The following is an 18,548-nucleotide window of genomic DNA, read 5'->3' as shown; positions in this document are numbered from 1 at the left end:
GGGATAATCGTAAAATCAAATTTAATAAATAAATAATAACATATCTAATGATGAAATTTCAAGAATTTTTTGAATTTTTTTAAAAAATTTTTGAAAAAATATATTTTATATAGATTCCATCAGAGCGTTGAAGAATTTATAAGATGCAAAAAAAAAAAATTTTTTTACAACAAAAAATGTTTTTCGTAAATAAATTTTGAGAATTAATTTTAAATATAAATAGGATCATATCATTAAAATTAAAGAATAACACATGCTTAATTGGTACCGTTTTTCAAATGAGTGACGTGAGGGTGCTAATACCTTCTTCACTTATAACCATGTTCCTGGACCCAACCTTGATTGATAGATCTAAGCATATTTTAGTAAATCTTAATTTATTTTGAGATTTTTATAAAAGATTATGTTTTTGGGTAGCTAATCACACCATACAAAAAAAGACTGGTGAAGACTTTGAAAATTTTCATTAAGTTTAACGATCAAATCCCCCGAATAAAAAATCATTATGACATTACCAATTGAAGTAGAAATTCCTTCTTTAAAGGTCTTGATGCAGGTGCAACTAGAGAAAGCAAAATGGCTCCATAATTGTTATGAACAGTTGAATCTTATTGAAGAAAAATGACTCATGACACTTAATCATGGTTAGATGTATCAAAAAAGAATGATGCGAGTACACGATAAAAATATATGACCTAGATGTTCTCATGAAGGGGAATTAGTTCTAAAATTGCCCAAACAACATAATGTAAGAGGGAAATGGACACCAAATTGGGAAAGCTCATATGTGGTAAAGAAAGCCTCCATAAGAGGAATCCTAATTCTGACCAAAATGGATGAAGATCAACTGCCAAACTTTGTGAATTCCAATGTTGTCAAGAAGTATTTTGTGTAAAAAAAAAAAAAGGAAAAAATAGGACCTGGACTGAAAAACCCAAAAAAGATAATTTGGATTTTGGGGGAAATACTTAAGTTGAAAACTCATAAGAGTGACTTAGGTATAAAGAAGGAATCAGGAAAGTGATTGGGCCATGAATTTAAAGTAGATAGGGATAAAGAGAAACAACATGAGTTTTTTAAAGGATGTGAAAGGTAAGTCATCAGTTTCGAATTAAGGGGCATAGCTATAATTCAACAAGTTTACATTGATCAAAGCTGTTAATGGAAGAGGATTTTTGGAAAAGGATCAGGTATAAATGGTCTTCTTCTATCTTGATGTTTAGTATTTGAAAAATTGAAAATTATCCTTGATATTAAGCCATTTGTTCACTTTCCTTTTCATAATTGAAATTTATATTCTTCTTTCAATACCCTGCAAATCAAATTAATCCTAAACTACAATGAATACTTTTTATTTTCTTTGACCAAATTCTTTTTGTTCATCTTCTGATTGGAAGAGGTATTACATTTGGCATGTTATTGTTAATAATGACTGATAATACTTATAGTAAAACTTTAATTATGCTTAAAGATGGTTTTAGGATATCAAAAACAAACAAATATATTTTAAAAAACAAAACCAAAACCAAGAAAACACAAATAATAATATAATAAAAACGAAAATGAAATGAAAAAAATGAAAAAAATGAAAAAAATGAAATGAAAATGATGAGTGGATGAATAAAAAGTGATGATAAATGCTGAATGAATGAATAATGAAAATAAATGATGAATGAAAATGAATGATGAATGATGAATGATATTGAAGAAAATTAAAAGAAGATATCCTTGGTAGGACCTATAGATAATTATTGAAAGGATTAAGAGCATAAATGATAATAAAAAAAAATTTGGATTAAGGAAAATGTTTCAATCAAATAAAGTTACTATTCAATCATTGAAAATATACTTTGAAATAGGAACTTGAAGACCAATTGTGGTCATGGGAGCCTCATTACCATGATTATGGGCACATGATGTGAACAAAATATTTGAATCACATGCACTACGTTCTTTGCATTCATTACATTCATTGCATGCAGAATAAACATGATTTTGGAAGATCAAATGTGTTATTTGGAAAATGATTACTTGTTAAGAAAAATCAGAAGGGAAAACAATTCTTAGAAAAGAAAATCTTTTGTAAAGAATTTGGGTATAACTAGCAACTTTTTCAAAGATAGGACTTTTAAAGTTTAAAATCCTCTATTTAAAGGAGCTTTCCAAAGATGAGATTTTTAAAGGTTTAAAGCCTCTGTTTAGAGAAGTTTTCAAAAAATTAAAATTTTTAAAATTTTAAAACCTTTGTTAGATTTTTAAAGTTTCAAAGCCTCTATTTAGGGGAGCTTTCCAAAGATGAGATTTTTAAAAGTTTCCAAACCTCTGTTTAGAAGAGCTTTCCAAAGATAAGATTTTTAAAGACTTAAAGTCTCTATTTAGAAAAGCTTTCTAAAATTAAGATTTTTAAAGTTTCAAAGTTTTTGTTTAAAAGAGCTTTTAAATTTAAAATTTGTAAAGCTTTAAAACCTTTGTTTAGAGGAGCTTTCCAAAATTAAAATTTCAAAGTTTCAAAGCCTTTATTTCGAGGAGCTTTCTAAAGTTAATTTTTTAAAATTTCAAAGCCTCTATTAAGGAAGAGTTTTACAAAAAAAAAATTGCAAAACCTCTGAAGGAAAAAAAGAGAGAGAGAGAAAACCCTTATCGAGTCCAAGTCCCAAACAAAACTAATGTATTTGTCTTTGTATTATTTTTTATTCTCAAAAACATGTAAAGAGCGGTAGTTATAAACATATAATTTTGTCCAACAAAATCTATCTAGTTGTGAGACTTTAAAAGTGTAGCCCAATTTGAATCCAACATTTCATTAATATTGAATAATTTGTGAAATTGAGTTTGGAATCAATTTAAACCAAATACCCCTTAGTCAAACTAAGCTAAACCTAATCAAAATCAATCAAACTTGGTCCAGTTAGGGCCATCCTTTGGAACTCATAGTTAAATGGGATTATTAAGTCTTGGGCCTCATAGTTTATGATTTTGATGCAGTAAAAACTTTGATTGCACCTCAAAAGGTGTAAAATTATGAAAATACCTTTTAAGGATATTTTTGTAATTTGACTTGCATGAAGTTAGTTTTTCATGAAAAGCTTCAAATCAAGTTTTAATATTGTTTCATGAATTTTAATGCAATAAAATCTTGATCGCACTTCAAAAGGTGTGAAATTATCAAAATACCCTTTAAGGGTAGTTTTGTAGTTTGGCCTTTTTGAAGGTTCTGCCAAACCTCTCTACATCATGGCTGAACCTCCCCTTGGCTCAATTTTATGTTTTGCTTGCTTAGATTAATGTATATGACTGTGTTTGTGGTTATATTGTTTGTTATTTGTATGATAGTTTACTACTTTTATAGCTTATGTTGTTTGTTTGGCTAATATGTATGTTTCTAACATTTTCTTTTTAGCAAGTTTTTTTAGCGACTTAAGCATATTCACAAACCCTAAACCCTTCATGCAAACCCTAAACCTAAATACAAACCCCAAACCCTTCATGCAAATCCTAAACCCTGAACACAAACCCTAACCCCCATACAAACCTAAACCCTAAACCACCGATGCAAACCCTACACCCCAAACACAAATCCTAAACCACCCATGCAAACCCCAAACCCTAACCTAGACCCTAAACCCTAACCAAACCCCAAACCCTCATACCTAACCAAACCCTAAACAAAATCCCAAACCCTCAAACTTAAACCTAAACCTATCTTAAACCCCAAACCAAAACCTGAAACCTCCAATCTTGAACTAAAGCCTTAACAAAAAACCTAAACTGAACCTAGACCCTAAATTGAACCTAAACTTAACAAAACCCCAAACTAAAACCCCAAACTTTCAAACCTGAATTGAAACCATAACTAAACCCTAAACCCTAACCAAATCCCAAACTCTCAAACCCAAGCCTAAACCTTAACTAAACCCTTAAACCTTAACCTTGACCTTAACCCTTACTAAACCCTAACCAAATTGAACCTAAATCTCAAACCAAAGCCAAACCCTAACCAAACAAAACTCATGCTAAACCACACCAACCCTAAACCTCACTAAATACCAAATCAGCCTTAAACCCTAAATGCTAACCCTTATTCCATCCTCATGCATATGCATTTTAGTTTAACTATATTTGTCACATGCATCTTCGAATTATCATTTCATTCATGCATTTACATTTGTCATTCATGTTTTAATTGTCATTCATATAATATATCTTCATGTTTTATAGGTAAAGTGTTGTAAGAAAATGCTTCAAATAATAATAAAATAAAGTAATATTTTAAGTGAAAATAACCCTTGAGATCTAGTCTAAATATATGGAGACTTTCAACAGTTATTATTTACGCGAGATATTATCTTGGTTTTTTGGGATATTTTGAAAACTCCTAAAGTTAGAGACATTGTCGAAACTCCGCCTAAATATAAGGGAATGAAGGAAATGTTTCAATATTTAGGATTTTTCATCTTGATCTAAAAATGATTGATTTTTTTTAAAAAAGGAGTTAAAAAATAAAAAATGATTTGTTTTCAAAAACGTAAATTTTAAAATTTTTGGAATGAATAAATAAAGTTAAGGCATTAATTTGTAAACATTAAATTTAGGGTCATTTTTACAAAAATTTAAGGATAACATACAATCAATTGGTACTATCTTTTATGGACATTGTGGAAGTGCTAATTCTTCCCTACATGTAACAAACTCTTGAACCTAAATTTTATTTTCTTAGACTAAAATATTTTTTAATAAATTTTAAACTTGTTTTAATGTTTTATTAAAAAGATAAACTTTTTTGGGTGATCAATCATATCTTAAAAAAAATTAGTGGTGAATCCTCGATTTTGATAAATTTTTGAAAAATGGTTTTACTTTGTTTTCTTCATGTTCAGTGGTCGGTTTCCCAAGCCCGCACATTGCAACAATTATATAAAATCCAATAACTTGTAAGAGCTGTCCCATTTAATGAATTATTGATTGAAAATCCCATAATTGCATTCTTTTGCATTCTCTCTTATTCTTATCAAAATAAGCTCTTGTTTAGTGGCGAATAACTCCAAATTCTTTTCACTCTTCCTGTTTTCTCTCTAAGAATACGAAGAATTACTCTTATTTAGTTGGTTGTGGCATATTAACTTATCAGCTAATTAAACGTGGTTAATCCTTCTTCTTCTTTATTTTTACCTTTTTTATTGAAAACTGAAACTTCACAAACGACTTATTCTTCTGTAATTGAGGTGCATCATTTTCCATGCTTTTACCGGCAAGAGAGTGTGAAAGTTTCAAAGTCCAAGTTCCCCTACTCCTTGACCAGCTTGTTCTATTATGCCAAAAAAAAAAATCTTTCTTTTTATTTAAAATTGACTATCACCGGGCTTAGCCAATGATTCTGCATTAATATGCCAATTTCTTCGGCGGCAAAAACTCGAATTTTTTTTTATTTTTATTTTTTATAGGTATTATTGTTAAATTTTCTGGAATCAAAGTTGTTCAAGTCATCTAACAACCACAAGTCTTTGTTTATGGTTTCGTCTGGTTTTATTCTGCCCTTTTATTATTTAGGATCTCAATATAACAACCTTGTTTTTTGACATTTCCGCCGAATAGGCCTTTGTTTTTCCATCTGAATCAGAAAAGTTGGTGGCCTAGCATAATTGATGTAGCATTTTAGCAATTGTAGATTGTGTGAAAGGGGAAAGCTCCTACCATAATCCTACCATTGACCTAAGTAGTCTTTCCATGCAAATTATTATCATTGAATCATATTTAAATCATTTAGTTAGGTGGCTACCCCCTCCAGTGGGGTTCTTGAAATTCAATGTAGATGGTGCGATAAGGGGAAAACCTGGGTCTGCAGGGTGTGTGACCATTTTTTTCTTCCGACATATATATAAATATATATATATATATATATATGTATAATATTTGTATTAAACTAGATAATCTTTAAAGAGGCACAAGGAGGGATCAATGAGGACTCTTAATTCCTAGCTCCAACACATTTCTATAATTTTCATTTATCTCATGAAAAATTTAAAAATATAATTGCACTCTGGAAAATAATTAAAATATATCAAGCATAAAGTCAATCCTTTTATAAGAAATAAAGGTATACTGTTAACCTATTTTATTCCTTGAATCCCAATTTTTTCCCGTGATTACTAATAAATTTTAACATACTTTATGCTAAAATATATGGCCTAGATTCCATAACAAAATTATTAAATTGCTTTAAGGGAATATCTCTACTCTCAATGAGAACATGAAATTTCATCTTTAAGAATGTATATTCTTAATTTAAAATAATAATTTTTCAATATATCAAGGTATTGATTGATAATAAATCATATTCGTTAATATATTAAAAAAACAAAAATAATAAATTAAAATTCATCGTTATCTTAAGATTGGGGACCATTTACAATTTTTAATAGCATTGAGAATTGTATCTTATAAGTGACATTATTAAAAGATACATTCTCACCATAGTCTAATTCAGTGCATTCCAAATGCACTAGCATACCAAATCGAAGTCTCACATCCATAGTCAATACAAACCATTCCATCGGTACGTTACAATCTTTATAAATATGCCCTATTCTATTAAGATTGTGAATGAAATAGAATTAATTAACCATATAATATGATTTGGATGTTTGTACATTAATTATATTAATGTACCCTAATCATTTTCCATATAGTTAAATAGATAACCATTTATAAGGTAAATGTAAAACACATCCCAAAAATAATTATTTTCTAAAATAATAACTTTTATTATTAAAATATGTCACATAATTATTGAATTTAAAAGGCAAATTTTTTAACAGTTTTATTGTTTTCAACCTTTAGCTCAGTTTGATTCCTATTTTTATGCTTTTTTAAGAAAACTTTTTTTTTTTCTTTCAATTTGATGCGTCATTTTGGTAATCGTAGATAATATGAAAGAGGAAAGCTCCTAGCATAATCCTGCCATTGACCTCAGTAGTCTTTCGATGCCTATCATATTAACATTAAATCATATCTAATGGGAACAGATGACCTCAGTTATCTTTCGATGCCTATCGTATTACCATTAAATCATACCTACTCAGGACATAAAAGTCAATGAACGACAAAGCAAACTGATATCGCCCACTCTAAATTTTCTATCTGAACCATTGCTAGTTCAGTTCTTTTTCCAAACTTTCTCATCACCTTAATGTGCGTGGGAAACGTGTGGGACCTTTTGACTACATTATTAGCAATTTGTTTTCATAACCTTCTTAATACGTCACCTCTGACAAAATAAAATAAAACAAGAGAAGCATTGTTTATTTGTGCTTGATGGTCAAGTCCATAATATAATATTGTCCTATTTGGTTGACCGAGGAAAATCCCATGAACCAAACGGTCCCATAAAAGCTCTTGATCTAATATAAATCTCACAACATTGTAGAGTTTTCAAAATCTAAAAAGGCGTTCATTCTCATTTATGTTAGGAAAATGGGGTCCAGTCCCATGTAAGTGGTTTTGGACCAAGTAAAGGCCATGGGCCTTGATCTTTTATTTTACACAGAGCCCTAGCTACTTAATAAAAAAGAGGTGGGGTTGTTTAAGGTGTGTGTCGAAAACCAAGCAGAGAAAGAAGAAAAGCCAGGAAAAGCAGAGAGAGAAAAAGGAGAAGGGAGAGTTGGTTGAACGGAAGTCAATCTGTGGTCCGATTGAGTTGGAACCTTGTCAGGAGGTTTATGATTCAGAGTTCTACATTCTGAACGGTCAAGATCGGGTTTGAAGCTCTCTAGAAACAAATCCAGGGTGTATTTGTTGAGTCACTTATTTGGTGAGATTTCTCCAATTGTTTCTCTAGTTGTTGATTAGCTCTAGTTTTAGCTAGAGAAGAACTTTGTATAACTATTATTTGATAGTGAAGATTTTTCTGGCGGCCCGTGGTTTTTTCCCTCTACACTGGAGGGTTTTCCACGTAAATCTTGGTGTGCTTTATTTTTCCTGCGCATTTGATTATTGATTGTTGTCTATTGCTTCTGTATTGTTGTGATTATTGCTTCAGGCGCAACAAGTGGTATCAGAGCGAGGGTTATTTTGAGACATCGATACAGAAGCATCCCAGGATAGAAGTAAATTCTGTTTGAGATCATGGAGGGTGATACAGGTTCCATGATAAAATTGACAGCATCAAATTATTCAATTTGGAAGCCTATGATGGAGGATCATCTATACTGCAAAGATTTGTATGAGCCAGTATTGGGTGATTCGGCTAAACCAGCAGATATGAAAGATGAAAGCTGGAAGAAGCTAGGTAGAAAGACGCTGGCTACAATCAGAAAATGGGTTGATATCAGCGTGTTCCATCATGTAGCGCAGGAATCGGATGCTCACATTGTTTGGAAAAAATTGGCAGCATTGTATGAGAGAAAAACAGGTATGAATAAAGTTATGCTTGTTAAAAAGATTGCAACTTGTAAGTCTAAACATAAATCTAAGTTTAGAGGTAAAGTGAAGTGTTTCCATTGTGGTAAGGCTGGTCATATAAAACGAAATTGTAGAATCTTGAAGCAAGAGCGAAAAGATGAGAAAGGTAAGAGTTCAGATGATGGCAATGTTGCAGCAGTGAATTCAGATAGTGATTCAGTTACTTTGATTTGTACACATGGTGATTGTAATCATGTTAGTGATCCCGGCATTGAGTGGATAGTTGACACAGGAGCGGCATATCATTGTGTTCCTAAGAGAGAGTTGTTTACAACTTACAAAGCAGGAGACTTTGGTTGTACCAAGATGGGAAACAAGAGTGTGTCGCAGATTGTTGGGATTGGTGATATTGGTGTACAAACTAGTACAGGCTGCATGTTAACTTTGAGGGATGTCAGACACATTTCAGATATGAGAATGAACTTGCTTGCTATTAATGTCCTTGATAAGGAGGGATATGAAAGCCGACAAAAGAATGGACAGTGGAAGCTTCTCAAAGGATCTATGGTAGTTGCAAGGGGAAAACTATGCTGCACAATGTATAAGACATGGATGCAATTGAACGGTAACCAGGTAAATACCGTTGAAAATGATGCTTCAGCAAACTTGTGGCACAGGAGGCTGGCACACATGAGTGAAAAAGGGTTACAGGTTTTGGCAAGGCACTCTCTCATTCCCTTGACCAAAGGTATGTCTCTCGATTCATGTGATTATTGTTTGTTTGGTAAGCATCATAGAGTTTTTTTTCGTAAAAGTTCTCAGAGAAAAGAAAATAGATTGGAATTAATTTATTCTGATGTATGTGGTCCCATTGAGGTTGAGTCATTAGGTGGTAGCAGATATTTTGTTACTTTTATTGATGATGCTTCACGTAAAACTTGGGTGTATATGTTGAAATATAAAAGTCAGGTACTGCAGTATTTTCAAAAATTTCATGCCATGGTTGAAAGGATGACAGGGTTACCCTTAAAGTGTATTCGAACTGATAATGGTGGGGAATACACATCTAAAAGCTTTGAAGAGTATTGCTCAAAGCATGGGATCAGGCATGAGAGGACAGAACCTGGAACACCGCAGCATAATGGTATAGCTGAAAGAATGAATCGCACCATTGTGGAAAAAGTCAGATGTATGTTGAGGATGGCAAAATTACCAAAGCCATTCTGGGGTGAAGCAGTCAACACAGCTTGTTATTTACTTAACAGGTCACCATCAGTTCCTTTAGGCTTTGACATTCCAGAAAGAGTGTGGACAGGAAAAGATGCTTCATACTCTCACTTAAAAGTTTTTGGGTGTAAAGCATTCATGCATGTACCAAAAGAGCAGAGGTCAAAGCTTGATAGTAAAGCTACACAGTGTGTGTTTGTAGGATATGGTGATGAGGAATTTGGCTACAGGGTATGGGATCCAGTAAAGAGAAAGACAGTCAGAAGCAGAGATGTGGTCTTTCATGAAAAAGAAACCATAGCAGACCTTGAGAAAAATGAGAAGACTACACGAGTTACTGTTGAGTGTGATGTTTCAACACCGACAGGGATTTCACAGGAAAGAGCCACAGATGGTGAAAATGAGCCAGAAACAAAACTTGGGGATATGAATGAGCCAGCCATAGTTGGTGATGAGCCAGATGCTATTAGTTTTGAGCAGGGGGAGCAATCCTCTCTACCTGAGAGTGTTGAGCAGGGGGAGCTACCTTCAGCATCAAGTGATGTAGAGTCTCAGCTCAGGAGATCTACTAGAAAGCGCAGGCCATCTACCAGGTATCCAAGTTCAGATTTTATTTTAGTTACCAGTGAAGGGGAGCCAGAAAGCTTTCAAGATGTGCAGGCTACTCCGGATAGAGAGCACTGGTTAAAAGCAATGAAAGAAGAGATGGAGTCATTGCGAAAGAATGGTACTTATGATCTTGTTAAACTTCCAACAGGGAAGAGGCCATTAAAGAATAAATGGGTGTTCAAGTTGAAAAAGGATGGTGACAAACTAGTGAGGTACAAAGCTCGATTGGTAGTAAAAGGTTTTTCTCAGAAACCAGGCATCGATTTTGATGAGATTTTTGCTCCAGTTGTAAAAATGAGTTCTATTCGAGTGGTACTGGGATTGGCAGCTAGTTTGAATCTTGAGCTTGAGCAACTTGATGTTAAAACTGCATTTTTGCATGGTGATTTGCAGGAGGACATTTATATGAATCAGCCTGAGGGTTTTGAAGTGAAAGGGAAAGAGCACTTAGTTTGCAAATTGAAGAAAAGCTTGTATGGCTTGAAACAAGCTCCGCGACAGTGGTACAAGAAGTTTGATTCTTTTATGATGAGTCATAGCTATAAAAGAACAGCAGCAGATTCTTGTGTGTATATTAAACAATTCCCTAATGGTAACTTCATTATCCTATTATTATATGTTGATGATATGTTGATTGTAGGACAAGATGCTAGTATGGTTTGCAGGTTGAAAGAACAATTGTCTAAGTCCTTTGATATGAAGGATTTAGGTCCAGCAAAACAGATTCTTGGTATGGACATTATCCGAGATAGGAGAGCTGGAAAGCTGTGGTTGTCACAGGAAAAGTATGTTGAACGAGTGCTTGGTAGATTCAACATGCAACATGCTAAATCAGTTAGCAGTTCACTTGCCAACCATTTTCATCTAAGAAAGAAATCTTGTCCAGTGTCTAAGGAAGAGCAACTAGCTATGTCTAGTATTCCTTATTCTTCTGCAGTCGGTTCTTTAATGTATCTTATGGTTTGTACAAGGCCTGACATTGCTCATGCAGTTGGTGTAGTAAGCAGATTTCTTTCTAATCCAGGGAAGGTTCACTGGGAAGCAGTGAAATGGATTTTTAGATATTTGAGGGGTACCTCAAAAATGTGCTTGACTTATGGAGTTTCACAACCAGTTCTAGAAGGGTTTACTGATGCTGACATGGCAGACGATCTTGATGGTAGGAAATCTACTTCAGGGTATTTGTTTACTTTTGCAGGAGGAGCTGTATCTTGGCAGTCTAAGTTGCAGAAGTGTGTTGCTTTGTCAACTACAGAGGCTGAGTATATTGCAGCAACTGAAGCATGTAAAGAAATGCTTTGGATGAAACGTTTTCTTTTTGAATTGGGGTTAAATCAGAAAGAGTATGTGGTATTTTGTGATAGCCAGAGTGCTTTAGATTTGAGTAAGAATACTATGTACCATGCTAGAACAAAGCACATTGATGTTAGATATCATTGGTTACGTTCAGTGATTGAAGAACAGCAGATGCTATTGAAGAAAGTCCATACTGATAAAAATGTGGCAGATATGTTGACTAAGATACTTCCCAGGGAAAAGCTTGAGCTTTGCAGTAACTTGGCCGGAATGAGTTCCCTGGCCAAGGTAAGTTCCAAATGAAATTGCTATGGTGATGAATCTCCTTCTAATGGGACTGGAGGGGGAGATTGTTAGGAAAATGGGGTCCAGTCCCATGTAAGTGGTTTTGGACCAAGTAAAGGCCATGGGCCTTGATCTTTTATTTTACACAGAGCCCTAGCTACTTAATAAAAAAGAGGTGGGGTTGTTTAAGGTGTGTGTCGAAAACCAAGCAGAGAAAGAAGAAAAGCCAGGAAAAGCAGAGAGAGAAAAAGGAGAAGGGAGAGTTGGTTGAACGGAAGTCAATCTGTGGTCCGATTGAGTTGGAACCTTGTCAGGAGGTTTATGATTCAGAGTTCTACATTCTGAACGGTCAAGATCGGGTTTGAAGCTCTCTAGAAACAAATCCAGGGTGTATTTGTTGAGTCACTTATTTGGTGAGATTTCTCCAATTGTTTCTCTAGTTGTTGATTAGCTCTAGTTTTAGCTAGAGAAGAACTTTGTATAACTATTATTTGATAGTGAAGATTTTTCTGGCGGCCCGTGGTTTTTTCCCTCTACACTGGAGGGTTTTCCACGTAAATCTTGGTGTGCTTTATTTTTCCTGCGCATTTGATTATTGATTGTTGTCTATTGCTTCTGTATTGTTGTGATTATTGCTTCAGGCGCAACAATTTATATTGCAATGAGGCAAAAGCATTTGCTAACCGGAGCTCTAGTGGCTGGTATCTTAGCTGCAATCAGCTTACTCCCACCACGCGGTAATATCGAGTTCAGTTTCTACAAACTTAGCTTTCGATGGCCGCCTTCTGCATGTAACGTGGGCACTCTAAAATGTTTACCAGATACCCTTGGCTATTTTACCATCCATGGTTTGTGGCCAACGTATGCAGATGACACGGGAGTACCTCGGTATGACCCGAAAAAGAATAAGTGCACCGATGTCACTCCTGTAGACCCGAAAAACCTTTTGGTAAGCAAATTACTTTTAAATCACCATCTTATTTCGTATATTTAACGCGTCATCTAATTTTGATTTTAATATACACGTCAGATTTATTAGACTTAGACAAATTAATGCAATTAGCTCTCTCATAAATCCTAAAACTCTTCTTGAAAAATTTGAACTTAAATTCTCTGGACTTGAGGTTAAAATCTTATAACAACCTTCTCCTCTTTACATCTAGTCTATTTATTTTTTATTCATTTTGTTTGATTGCTTGGACAGCCTGAATTGAAGAACATCGAAGATACTTTGCAAAAATGTTGGCCAAACTATAAGAATTATAAAAATATAAACATGTGCGCAGAAAGCTGGAAACATGAATGGGTTTACCATGGAATTTGTTCGGATTATGCGGCCGACAAGCCTTTGGAATACTTCAGCGCTGCGTTAACATTTGCCAAAGAATATGAGTATGATCCGTTAAAAGGTATCCATGTACAGAAACTTCATGACTACCTTGCTAATTTCTATTCAATAGTTTTAATAAGAAAATGAATGAGGTTACACATTAAATAAAGTCTGATCTACCTTAATTCTGATACTGGATTTATTTACTTATATATATGTATATAAACTGATTTGTTTATTTTGTTTATTTTATTTATTTTATTGATAATTTTGATCATGATTGTAACTTGTAACTTCATAGGAAAGAAAAATTAAACCCTAAAATTTTTCAAAATCTAAATTTTCTCTTTTTTTTCTTGGATGAAGAAAAAACAAGCAGCTTCTATATGTTTATTCATTGTTCCTCTATTTTTATGATAATTAAACCATTATTTTTTCTTATTTGAGAAAAATGGACTTGAATAATTTTTTTTTATTTGAGAAAAGGAGATTTGAACCAAACTCATTGAATACGGGTAGATATATATACCTTTTATATGTAAAGCCAAATAATAGGGTGTAATTATTTTTTTAATTCAATTGACATATGAAATATTAAGGGTAAAGAGAATTAGAGCTGACTAGCTATCACTTGCTGATATTCATCTCCTTCCTTTATTCCTTTAATTTTAATTTCTTCTACAAGGCACAAATGTTCAACCTCGAGAAGAGCCTTATGAAGCACAAGAAATTATAAATGCTGTTAAAGCAAAAGTTGGAAAAACTCCCCAAATTCAATGCAACAAGAACGGAGAAACGCTTCAATTGCTGGAAATTCGTTTATGTTTTGAGAAGAACAAGTCTTCTATCACCCCCAGGGACTGCCCAAAAACATTCACACCGGATGGCCTCTGTCAAAAGGAGACTGACCAAATCAAAATCACTCCACCACCAAAAGTTGATTTGCTAGGATATAAGACCTGCATTGAAGCTATGAATGAATATGAAAGTGTACTTTCCAATGAGCTATAACGAAATAATAAATCTGTGGGACTATTTACATATTTTCTAAAATATTATTACAAATAAAAGCAGCTCAGGCCTTAATTTTCCCAGTTGTACATGTACAGGGTTTGCTTTAATGAAATTACATTGCATATGTTTAACTATTGATGTCCTATTTATTACAAATCAAACCATATAATAGTCACTCTCAAGCATCGTTGTGATGTGATAATGAATTATGAGAAATGATGTACAATTAATAAGAGAAGAAATATTAGTTTCAGCTTTTTCAATAGAGGAGGCATCATCCTATGAATAGGATTCATAAAGGAATTACATATATTAGAATTTAAATTCAACTTTATTAGATGTTAATTCTTAAAAGTAGTTAAGTGAATCTATTGTTGGGCCTAAAGCAATAAACAAAACAACACAAAAGTAATATATCGTAATAAATCCACAGTAATAGACAACAAGCAACAATCAACAATGCAAGAAAAATAAAGCACACCAAAATTTACGTGAAAAACCCTCCAATATAGAGGAAAAAATCATGGACCACCAGAAAAATCTTCATTGTCAAATAATGGATATACAATGTTCTTCTCTAGTTAAAACTAGAACTAATCAATAACTAAAGAGAGACAATTGGAGAAATCTCACCAAATAGGTGACTCAACAAATATACATTGGATTTGTTTCTAGAGAGCTTCAAACTCGATCTTTACCATCCAGAATGTAGAACTCTTAATCATAAACTTGCTGACAAAGTTTCAGCTTAATTGGATCACGGATTGACTTCCGATCAACCAAATCTCTTTTCTTTTTTTTTTCTCTATTTTTCTTGGCTTTTTTTTTTCTTTTTCTTATTGGTTTGTGACACAATCTTAAAATAGCCCCACCTCTTTTTATTAAGTAGCTAGGCTTTGTGTAAAAAGAAAGATCAAGGCCCATGGCCTTTTATTGGTCCAAAACCAATTACATGGGACTGGACCCTATTTTTCTAATAATCTCCCCCTTCAACCCCATTGGAAGGAGATTCATCACCATAGCAGTTTCATTTGGAATTTAACTTGGCCAAGGAACTCATTTCGGCCAAGTTACTGCAGAGTTCAAGCTTCTCCATGGGAAGTATCTTAGCTAACATATCTGCTACATTCTCATTAGTATAGATTTTCTTCAACAGTATCTGCTATTCCTCAATCACTAAACGTAACCAATGATATGTAACATCAATGTGCTTTGTTCTAACATGGTACATGGCATTCTTACTCAAATTTAAAGTACTTTGGTTATCACAAAACACTACATACTCTTTTTAATTCAACCCCAATTTAAGAAACTAAACTTTTCATCCAAAGCATTTTTTTACCTACTTCAGTTGCTGCAATATACTTAGCCTCTGTGGTTGACAAAGTAACACACTTCTGCAACTTAAATAGCCAAGACATAGCTCTTCCTACAAAAATGAACAAATATCCTGAAGTAAATTTCCTATCATCAAGATCACCTACCATGTCAGCATCAATAAACCCTTTTAGAACTGGTTGTGAAACTCCATAACTTAAGCACATTTTTTAGGTGCCTTTCAAATATATAAAAATCCATTTTACTACTTCCCAGTGAACCTTTCCCGAATTAGAAAGAAATCTGCTCACTACACTAACTACATAAGCAATATTAGGTCGTGTATAAACCATAAGATACATTAAAGAACTGATTGCAAAAGAATAAAAAATACTAGACATAGCTAGTTGGTTTTTCTTATACACCAGACTAGATTTCTTACTCAAATGAAAATGGTTAACAAGTGGATTGTTAACTGATTTAGCATGTTGCATATTGAATCTACTAAGTACTCGTTCAACATACTTTTCATGTGACAACCACAGTTTTTCAATTCTCTTAGCTCGGATAATGTCTATACCGAGAATCTACTTTGTTGGACCTAAATCCTTCATGTCAAAGGACTTAGACAATTGTTCTTTCAACCTACAAATCATACTAGCATCTTGTCTTACAATCAACATATTATCAACATATAATAAAAGAATAATGAAGTTACCATCATGGACTTTTTTAACATACACACAAGGATCCGCTGTCATTCTTTTATAGTCGTGACTCACCATAAAAGAATCAAACTTTTTATACCACTGTTGCGAAGTTTGTTTTAAGCCATACAAGCTTTTTTTCAATTTGTAAACTAAGTGCTCTTTCCCTTTTACTTCAAAACCCTCAGGCTGATTCATATAAATGTCCTATTGTAAGTCATCATGCAAGAATGCAGTTTTAACATCAAGTTGCTCAAGCTCAAGATTCAAACTAGTTGCTAATCCCAATACCACTCGAATGAAACTCATCTTCATAACTGGGGCAAAGATCTCATCAAAATCGATACCTAGTTTTTAAGAAAACTTTTTCACCACCTATTGAGTTTTTGTATCTCACTAGCTTGTCATTATCTTTTTTCAACTTGAACACCCATTTATTTTTCAATGGCCTCTTTTCTTTTAGAAGTTTAACAAGATCATAAGTATCATTTTTTCACAATAACTCCATCTCTTCTTTCATTGCTTTTAACCAGTGTTCTCTATCTAGAGTAGCTTGCATATTTTGGAAGCTCTTTGGCTCTCTCTCACTAGTAAATAAAATAAAATATGAACTTGGATACCCGGTAGATGACCTGCACTCTCTAATAGATCTTTTAGGCTAAGACTCTACAGCACTTGATGTCGAAGGTAACTCCTCCTACTCAACATTCTTAAGTAGAGAGGATTGCTCTCTCTACTCAAAACTGATTGCATTTGGCTTATCACTAACTGTGGTTGGCTCATTTATATCCCCAAGTTCTATTTTTGCTTATTTCTACCATCTGCGACTCTTTCTTATAAAACTCTTATCGATGTTAAAACATTACACTCAACAGTAACCCATGTAGTCTTTTCATTTTTCTCAAAGTCTACTATGATTTCTTTTTCATGAAAGACCACATCTTTGCTTCCGACTGTTTTTCTCTTCACTGGATCTCATATCCTGTAGTCAAATTTTTTATCACCATATCCTACAAACACACACTGTGTGACTTTATTGTTAAGTTTTAACCTCTACTCTTTCGGCACATGTATGAATGCTTTACATCTAAAAACTTTCAAGTGAGAGTATGAAGCATCTTTTCCTATCTACACTCTTTCTGGAATGTCAAAGCCCAAAGAAACTGATGGTGATATGTTAAGCAAATAACAAGCTATGTTGACACTTTACCCCATAATGGCTTTGGTAATTTTGCCATCTTCAACATACATGACTTTTTCCACAATTATGTGGTTTATCCTTTCAGCTACACTATTATACTGTGGTGTTTCAGGTTTTATCATCTCATGCCTGATCCTATACTTTGAATAGTACTCTTCAAAGTCTTTGGATGTGTATTCCCTACCATTATCAGTCTGAATACACTCAAGGGTAACCCTATCATCCTTTTCACCATGAGATCAAATTTTTGAAAGTACTATAATACCTGGCTTTTTTTTTTCAACATATACACCCAAGTCTTACGTGAAGTATCATCAATAAAAGTAATAAAACACCTACTACCACCTAATGACTTAACCTCAATGGGACCACATACGTCAAAATAAATTAATTTCAATCTATTTTTTTTTCTTTGAGAACTTTTACGAAAAGAAACTCTATGATGCTTATCAAACAAACAATAATCATATGAATAGAAAAACATACATTTGATCAAAGAAATGAGAGACTACCTTGCCAAAACTTGTAATCCCTTCTCACTCATATGTGATAACCTCTTCTGCCATAAGTTTGTTGAAGCATCATCTTCAATAATATTTACCTAGTTGCCATTCAATTATATCTATGTCTTATACATTGTACAATATATTTTTTCTCTTACAACTACCATAGATCCTTTGAGAAGCTTTCACTGCCCATTCTTTTATCGACTTTCATATCCCTCCTTATCAAAGACATTAATGGCAAGCAAGTTCATTCTCATATTTGGAATGTGTCTGTCATCCTTCAAAGTCAACATACATCTTGTACTAGTTTGTACAACATATCACTAATCCTAATAATCTATGATACACTCTTGTTTTCCATTTTGGTGTAACCAAAATCTCTTGCTTTGTAAGTTGTAAACAACTCTTTCTTAAGAACACAATGATATGTTGCTCTTGTGTCAAGTATCCACTCAATGCTGAGATCGCCAACATGATTACAATCACTATGTGTACAAATCAAAGTAATTGAATCATTATCTGAATTCACTGCTCAACATTACCATCATCCGAACTCTTATCTTTCTCATCTTTTCACTCTTGCTTCAAGATTTTATAGTGTCATTTTATATGACTTACTTTACCATAATAGAAACACTTTACTTTATCTTTGGACTTAG

At 33.4% G+C, this 18,548-nt stretch overlaps 1 protein-coding gene across 1 annotated transcript; it reads left to right on the top strand.

The window, feature by feature from the left end:
• The first annotated feature begins 12,469 nt into the window (after window positions 1–12,469).
• Window positions 12,470–14,238, top strand: LOC111281156 (extracellular ribonuclease LE-like). Its single transcript, XM_022868793.2, has 3 exons — window positions 12,470–12,763; window positions 13,019–13,223; window positions 13,830–14,238. Exons 1-3 carry the CDS (start codon window positions 12,476–12,478, stop codon window positions 14,153–14,155), a joined length of 819 nt encoding a protein of 272 aa, XP_022724528.2. The 5' UTR covers window positions 12,470–12,475; the 3' UTR covers window positions 14,156–14,238.
• The last annotated feature ends 4,310 nt before the right edge of the window (window positions 14,239–18,548 follow it).

This window comes from Durio zibethinus, chromosome 28, assembly GCF_047325235.1.
Source record: "Durio zibethinus cultivar Kanyao isolate XHJ-2024 chromosome 28, ASM4732523v1, whole genome shotgun sequence".
Classification (NCBI taxonomy): Eukaryota; Viridiplantae; Streptophyta; class Magnoliopsida; order Malvales; family Malvaceae; genus Durio; species Durio zibethinus.
This window is presented reverse-complemented; position numbering and strand designations above follow the sequence as displayed.

Coding starts and splice junctions, on each gene's coding strand:
- LOC111281156 (XM_022868793.2), top strand. CDS start 12,476: ATGAGGCAAAAGCATTTGCTAACCGGAGCTCTAGTGGCTGGTATCTTA. Junction 12,764..13,018: donor TAGACCCGAAAAACCTTTTG/GTAAGCAAATTA, acceptor TTGCTTGGACAG/CCTGAATTGAAGAACATCGA. Junction 13,224..13,829: donor TGAGTATGATCCGTTAAAAG/GTATCCATGTAC, acceptor TTCTTCTACAAG/GCACAAATGTTCAACCTCGA.